The 8,326-nt window shown below is 37.3% G+C and overlaps 1 protein-coding gene across 2 annotated transcripts in view; it reads right to left on the bottom strand.

The window, feature by feature from the left end:
• The window catches only part of RGS20 (regulator of G-protein signaling 20), a 77,444-nt gene that overhangs the window by 12,690 nt on the left and 56,428 nt on the right, over nucleotides 1-8,326 (bottom strand). Inside the window, exon 3 of one of the 2 annotated variants that reach the window (XM_008572055.1) lies at nucleotides 5,364-5,450. In XM_008572055.1, the coding sequence (XP_008570277.1) occupies nucleotides 5,364-5,450 (87 nt within the window). Of the gene's footprint in view, nucleotides 1-4,303; nucleotides 4,366-5,363; nucleotides 5,451-8,326 lie in introns of those variants that run through there. The other variant, XM_008572054.1, reaches the window with a different exon arrangement.

Below are 8,326 nucleotides of genomic sequence, written 5' to 3'. Positions count from 1 at the left end.
GTAAGCGGGAGCCAGTGGGTATGTGGGGTCCGATCCCTCGGTGGGAGCGCCGCCGCGCTCCCAAGTGGCGCACTGTAGCAGTGCACCACCGGGCCGGCCCTTAAAAAATATTTCAATCTCCTTGTCACCTGGTCTTTTCAGATACCTTCAGGATCACTAATTATTTCTTTAGCTCTATCTCATCATCTATTTCAATCATCCATTTTTTAGTTGAATAATCATTTTTAATTTTTAAAACTTCTATTTTATTCTTTTTAAAATCTTCCCAGACATTAAAAAAGGTGTTAATAGTGCTTAATCTCTTAGAGGTTGGATTACTTTCTTTACTTATACATTGTTTAATTTTTGACAAGCGTGTATAACTTATTCTTGAATTAACCTTTTCTGTTTTTGAGATTATGGTAGGTTTACATATCATTGTAAGATAATACTGCTAACTGCTAACAGATATGGGCTTTCTTTTCATGGTAAAAAATTTCCTGAAATCAGACAATGGTGGCATAATATTGTGAATATACTAAAAACTGCTAAATTGTAAACTTTAAAATAGTTAAAATGGCTTATTTTGTGTTATGTGAATTTTTTCTCAATGAAATAGTTTAAGAAAATTAAGGGGGAAAAAATAATACACTGTTTCCCCAGTGGTAACATCTTGTCAAACTATAGTACAATATCACAGTCCTCCTGGTCATTTTTGATAATTGAATAATTCTTCTTACTCATTTTTATGATTACATCTTTCATTTCTTTAAACATTTCAGAGATCATTATCCTGTATTTTAAGACAGGTAATTCTAACATCTGAAGTCCTTTGGGCTCTGAGTCTGCATGTTGTTTCTACTGACTCTCATTTGTGATGGGCTTGAGATAGGAGGTACTCGGTTTCCATGGGCTTAGGCTACAGGACACACCTCTGTGTCAAGCCATTCCCCAAGGTCTCAGGCCCCTCCTCTAGGCCCTTCCCTACAGGAAAGTTACTGTTGCTAGTTGGACCTATTTTCAGCACCAAGGCAGATTTCAGGGGACTGACTTATGCAAATCCAGTGGCTGGACATGCTCAATAGAAAGGGGTTATATAACCATGATAGCCAAGCATGCTCAGTAAAGTGGAGTTTATATTCATTAGATAGCATGAATATGTATTAGATAGCAAAACTATAAAAGTAGAATCCTGGCAGAAGGTGGGATTGTTGCTCACTTTCCTGACTGAGGTGTGTACTTCTTTCTTTTCGTGTCAAACTTACTTTCAGCAAGCAGCTGCTCACTCTCTTGAGCCAGCCTGCACTCTGTACTAAACTTTAAGTGTGTATTTCTTATTTTTGTATTAACTAGGTGTGTGCCCTGCTCAGTCACGGGAGCTAGGCTGCACTCTCTCTGTGAAGTCTGTATTTCTTATCTGTTACATTAAACTTGTTCTCACTTTCTATTGTGACTCTGCTCTTGAATTCTTTCCTGTCGGTAGTCAAGAACCTGGTAAAAGGACGGGGTGGTTTGAGGCCGACTATTGGGTCTCCCCAGACCCTTTCTCCTCCAGCATCAGATTACTTCCTTTTAGTTTGGTAATCTTTGACCAGGAGCCCATATTTGGTTGGTCTTAATCTATGGGATATCTGGGGTCAAAATTGAAGGTGTTTTCTGTCCTCCAGAGAGGAGGGGTGTTTGCTGCTTCAGAGGTCTAGGAGGCGTTCCTGGCCCTGCTCCACGTGAGCTTTCAGGGATCTGGTCATAATCTGAAAATCTTCGTTTTAACAATCTGCTCCCATGGCCTCTAGCAATGATGTTATCAGTACTTTCCTCAGAAAAAAACCTTCTTTTCTGTATTTAGCAGTCATGTCTCAGGGTTTCGCTTACTTTCTTTATTTTTATTTATTTATTTTGGTAGCTGGCTTGTACAGGGATCTGAACCCTTGACCATGGTCTTATAACACCATGCTCTAACCAGCTGAGTTAACCAGCCAGCCGTAGCTTACCTTCTTATTAGGTTTAGTTTTTCAGGTACTTTATCATTGTCTTTACTTTCATAAAACATTTTAGATTTATGCAAAATCTGCTATTCTGAACTGGGAAGGCCCTCAGATCATCTAATTTGCCATCATAACAAGAAAACTCTCTATTTAAATAGTCTGGAGGGGTAAAAGTTGTATATCCAAGAATGTGATAGGCAGATACTTTGCCTTAATTAGGTGAAGGTTATAGAAAAACACTCTCACATTTACAAAGGTTCAAAATATAAATTCCATGTCTTTTCTTTGAAATCATGTCTTGAAAATGGATTACAACCGACCCAGCAGTGAAACATAAATGAAAAGCTCAAGACCAGAAAAGTAGGTTATGAAAAGAGAGTAGTCAGCAAGGAAATGAGTAAACACAGATGTTTAAGTAATAGCTTCTAAATTAGAGTCAATGTGGATCGATGGATCTGGTTTCAGTGCAACTGTGTGTAAATACACAGAAAAGCTCTTTGAGGACATACAAAAACTGTTGATGGCAGTTCTGTCTGAACAGTGGGATGAGGTCTGGAAGAAGAGGGAGACCTAGTTTTTACTGTAAATCTTTTGTATTGTTTGATTTTTGTTTTTATCATGGACATATAAATTCTTTATCATAAAAATATATATATTAAGGAATGATTTTGAAAAACTAAAAGGTAACCAGTAGTAGAATTTTTTTAAAAAAGAGATCATATATACATTTCATACTTGCGAAGAACTTAAAAGCTAAGAAAGCACAGTTCATATAGCAAAAGAAAAAAATAAGGAAATAATTAGGAGACATTACAAGACAACTAAAGAACTTGCGGAAAGATTAAACATGTTAGTAATAATCAAAATGATGGACTCAATATCATTGGAGACTCTAATGCCCCATTATAAACAGAGACTGAAACTAGGCCAAAAAAACAAAATCTAACATCATGCTATTTTTACCAAAAAGCTAAAACCAAGTAGATAGGCAAGATATATGGGGCAAATGCAAAGAAGCACAGTATTAACATCTAAGCAGAACTGGAAGTAAAAGGCATTAAATGGAACAGAATTATTTTATATTATCAGTTGGATATGACTGAGAACAAAGAAAGCCCAACACGTACAGAGCGTGCACCTCTTCCAGGCTCTGTTCTAAGTGCTTTACTTGTCTTATTCACCATTCACAACCATTCAATGGCTTGGCCACAACACACTATTATTAGCCCCATTTTACACATAAGGAAAACAAGGCAGAATGAGGCTACTAAGTAAAGAGCCCAAGGTCACACCAGCAGGACAGTTAGAGCCAGGATGAGATGCAGACATTCTGGTTGCAGACGTACAGCTCTCAAAACCTTGGCACAGACCACACTGCACTGGAATCTGTAAGACACAGCCATTTCTAACAACCTCATGTACTGAGCAAGATTTTAACGTGCTTCCCACACTTTAACAAGTCTGGGCAAGGATAAAGAATGAAAAAAATATTTAAGTAGTCTTTTGGACAACCAGTTTTTCCCCCCTCGAAAATAAGCAATTTAATATTAAACTATTTGAGCAATGCTTTAAAGATATTTGTCTAATGTTTGCAGTCATAGAGGCATAATACCAAAAACAGGTATAAGAATAGTTAAGTGAAAGCTAATCAATTGATAATATAGGAAAGAAAAAAGACGATTTTTAAATTTGGCATTATGTAATTTATGTGTGTGGTTTTTTTCCCCAAAATACTTAGATTTTAAAAATAATACTTTAGCCATTTAGTATAAATTTTCAGTTAAGAAAAAGATGGACATGTTAAACTTTCCTGAAAGTTAAACACGTATGTTTTATTATGGTCTTTTACTTTAAAAAGTATATTATATAGGGCCGACCCTGTGGCTCACTCGGGAGAATGGGGCGCTGGGAGTGCAGCGGCACTCCCGCCGTGGGTTCAGATCCTATATAGGGATGGCTGAGTGTGGTGCGGGCGACGCCAAGCCAAGGGTTGCAATCCTCTTACCAGTCACAAAAAAGACAAAAAAAGAGTATATTATATAAAAATAAAATAACATCATATGTTTTGTCAAGAAGCATTGATTTATATATATATATATTTGTGATTACCAAAGGGATTAGATTAATCATGGGCCTGATTTCTCTCCCTGTCACATAAGGAATTAAAAGGATTTCTGCAGGGGAAAATGTGATGCCACACCTGTGATTTGATGTCACTGAACTGCAGTTGGAGAAATTGTGTGTTCTGTACAAACATATAATGCAAAAAGGAAAAAAAAAAGAAAAAAGAAAGGTTGGTATTTCTGTTAGTTTAGTGAGATAAAAACGTGAGATTTCACCTTTCTTCACAGGTTGGAAGGTCTTCTGTTCTGAGTTCGTAGGAAGCCCTTGAGGGTCTCTGATCTTCTTGGTTTCTAACAGTGAGACTGCAAGGGACAAGACATTCATGGGTTGACTGAGATTAGTCTGTGTCAAGAAAGATGTTTTACAAATATTTTAAAGAGAACTTCAGATCCCCATGTAGAACTTCTTACTCTTGAGAAAAATGATCCTGATTAGTTTTAAGACAACCAAAACTGTGACAACAATGTATTAGAAAAACTAATTATGTTTATTTATAACATTGTGGTCTATACTAATTGAGGAATTATTATGCTCAACTATATTTAGAATAATAATTCTTTTCATAAAAACAGATTCATTAGAAAAGAGTAAAAAAGTGAGATTGTCAGGTATGTTCTGGATTTTTATTTATTGTCTGCACCTCAAAAGAAGTATATACCCTCCAGGCTTTGTTTCCAGTCAAAATGGAGATTTTATATATTTTTAGGCACATATACAAAAGTATTAGAGAAAACCAGGAAAGTGCACAATCAAAATCTACTGTTACATGTTTCAAAACAATTTAAAATTTCTTATACTCATTTTGTTCGTTTCTCTTATTATACTTATTCTCTTAAGTACTTATTCCTAGTATTTTTGTTGTTACTGTAAATGGAATTTTTACTTCTAACTTGGGCTGAGTGTGGTGCGGGCGACGCCAAGCCAAGGGTTGCAATCCCCTTACCAGTCACAAAAAAGACAAAAAGAGTATATTATATAAAAATAAAATAACATCATATGTTTTGTCAAGAAGCATTGATTTATATATATATATATTTGTGATTACCAAAGGGATTAGATTAATCATGGGCCTGATTTCTCTCCCTGTCACATAAGGAATTAAAAGGATTTCTGCAGGGGAAAATGTGATGCCACACCTGTGATTTGATGTCACTGAACTGCAGTTGGAGAAATTGTGTGTTCTGTACAAACATATAATGCAAAAAGGAAAAAAAAAAGAAAAAAGAAAGGTTGGTATTTCTGTTAGTTTAGTGAGATAAAAACGTGAGATTTCACCTTTCTTCACAGGTTGGAAGGTCTTCTGTTCTGAGTTCGTAGGAAGCCCTTGAGGGTCTCTGATCTTCTTGGTTTCTAACAGTGAGACTGCAAGGGACAAGACATTCATGGGTTGACTGAGATTAGTCTGTGTCAAGAAAGATTTTTTACAAATATTTTAAAGAGAACTTCAGATCCCCATGTAGAACTTCTTACTCTTGAGAAAAATGATCCTGATTAGTTTTAAGACAACCAAAACTGTGACAACAATGTATTAGAAAAACTAATTATGTTTATTTATAACATTGTGGTCTATACTAATTGAGGAATTATTATGCTCAACTATATTTAGAATAATAATTCTTTTCATAAAAACAGATTCATTAGAAAAGAGTAAAAAAGTGAGATTGTCAGGTATGTTCTGGATTTTTATTTATTGTCTGCACCTCAAAAGAAGTATATACCCTCCAGGCTTTGTTTCCAGTCAAAATGGAGATTTTATATATTTTTAGGCACATATACAAAAGTATTAGAGAAAACCAGGAAAGTGCACAATCAAAATCTACTGTTACATGTTTCAAAACAATTTAAAATTTCTTATACTCATTTTGTTCGTTTCTCTTATTATACTTATTCTCTTAAGTACTTATTCCTAGTATTTTTGTTGTTACTGTAAATGGAATTTTTACTTCTAACTTGTTATTCTTTGTTCATAAGAAGGCTACTAATTTCTTTATAGCTTTATTCAGATATCATTTAGGTACCATAAAGTTGACCTGTTTAAAATGGACAATTCAGTGGTTTTTAGCATACTGACAAAGTTGTGCAACCATCACCACTATCTAATTCCAGAACATTTTCATCACCCAAAAAGAAACCCCACATCTGTTAGCAGTCACTCCTTGTTACCCATGTCTCCCCACTCTACCAGCCCTGGGCGAGCACTAATCTACTTCCTGTCTCTATAGATTTGCCTATTCTAAATCATACAATACATACAGCCTGTGGCTGGCTTCTTTCACTTGGCATAATGTTTTCATGTTCTACCCATGTTGTAGCATATATCAGTACTTCATTCCTTTTTCTGGCTGAATAATATTCTGTTGTATGTATACACCACATTTTGTTTATCCATTTGTCAGTGGATGGACATTTGGGTTGTTTCCACTTTTTGGCTGTATGATTCATGCTGCTATGAACATATATTTCCATTTCTCTTGGGGATATACCTAGGAGTGGAATTGCTGAGTCATATGGTAACTCTATTTTAAAAACTTTGAGGAACCCCCAAACTGTTTTCCAAAGTAGCTGCACCATTTTAAATTCCCACCAGCAGTATTTGAAGGATCAAATTTCTCCATATCCTGGCCAACAGTTGTTACTGTTGTATTTTTTATTCTAGCCTCCTAAGTGGGTGTGAAGTGCTATCTCATTGTGGTTTTGGTTTGCATTTTGCAAAAACTATGTTGAGCATATTTTTATGTATATATTAGTCATATGTGCATCTTCTTTGGAGAGTTGTCTATTTATATCCTTTGACCATTTTAAAATTGGTTTGTCTTTTATTATTGAATTGTAAGGGTTCCTTATATATTATAGATAAAAGTTTTAAAGACTTGTTTTTAATGTTAATTTTGTCCTTTAGTGTCTGCATCAGTTCTAGCAACAATTTGCTTTCAGTTTCTAGGCATACTCTCATCATCTGCAAATAGGGAGAATTTTACCTCTTCTTTTCTAATTTTTAGGTCTCTAATTGTTCTCTCCTGTCTGACTGCATTGGCTGATATTTAAAATACAACATTAAATAGGAGTAGAGATGATAGACATCCTTGTTCTTAATTTTAGCAGGAATGCTTTCAGTATCCTATTAATTTAAAAATGAATTTTTACCATTGATGATATGAGTTTTCTTTACCTTATTATTGATACTGTATTATCTTTTCTATTTCTTTTATTATATCTTTCCTTAACACCCCTTACTCCATTTTACAAAAGTCTTTCAGCCTATTTTCAGCACATCCACCTTATGAATTTTCTTTTTGTCTTTTTCCGTGTCCGGCAACGGATCGCAACCCTCAGTGTCACGCCCGTACCGGACCGGGACCGGCCACGGGATCGCAACCCTCGGTGTTGCTCCCACACCTCGCTCAGCCAGTGAGCGGGAACCGGTCTGTATGTGGGATCCGAACCCTCGGCGGGAGCGCCACTGCGCTCCCAAGCGGTGCACTGTAGCAGTGAGCCACCGGGCCGGCCCTGAATTTTCAATAAGTATGTGTAGCTCTATTTTTCTTTAAAGGCAGAATCATTATAAAGGGAAGAATCCTTTTGACTTGTTTCTTTCATGATGTCAGGGCTAAAAAGTTTTTTTTTTTCCTTTTTGTCTTTTTTACTGACCAGTAATGGGATCGCAACCCTCGGTGTTGCGCCCGCACCGCGCTCAGCCAGTGAGCGGGAACCGGTCGCCACATGGGATCTGAACCCTTGGCGGGGGCGCCGCTGTGCTCCCAAGCGGCGCACTCTCCAGTGTGCCACCGGGCAGGCCCAGGGCTAAAAAGTTTTGGTAACTGATGGTTTCTTAAAAACAAAAACCAAGGGCCGGCCCGGTGGCGCACTGCTACAGTGCGCCGCTTGGGAGCGCGGTGGCGCTCCCTCCGAGGGTTCGGATCCCACATACAGAACGGTTCCCGCTCACTGGCTGAGCGCGGTGCGGGCGCAACACCGAGGGTTGCGATCCCATTACTGGTCAGTAAAAAAGACAAAAAGGAAAAAAAAAAACTTTTTAGCCCTGACATCATGAAAGAAACAAGTCAAAAGGATTCTTCCCTTTATAATGATTCTGCCTTTAAAGAAAAATAGAGCTACACATACTTATTGAAAATTCAGGGCCGGCCCAGTGGCGCACTGCTACAGTGCACCGCTTGGGAGAGCAGTGGCGCTCCCGCCAAGGGTTCGGATCCCACATACAGACCGGTTCCCGCTCACTG

This window comes from Galeopterus variegatus, unplaced genomic scaffold (genome assembly GCF_000696425.1).
Source record: "Galeopterus variegatus unplaced genomic scaffold, G_variegatus-3.0.2 Scaffold750, whole genome shotgun sequence".
NCBI lineage: Eukaryota > Metazoa > Chordata > Mammalia > Dermoptera > Cynocephalidae > Galeopterus > Galeopterus variegatus.
This window is presented reverse-complemented; position numbering and strand designations above follow the sequence as displayed.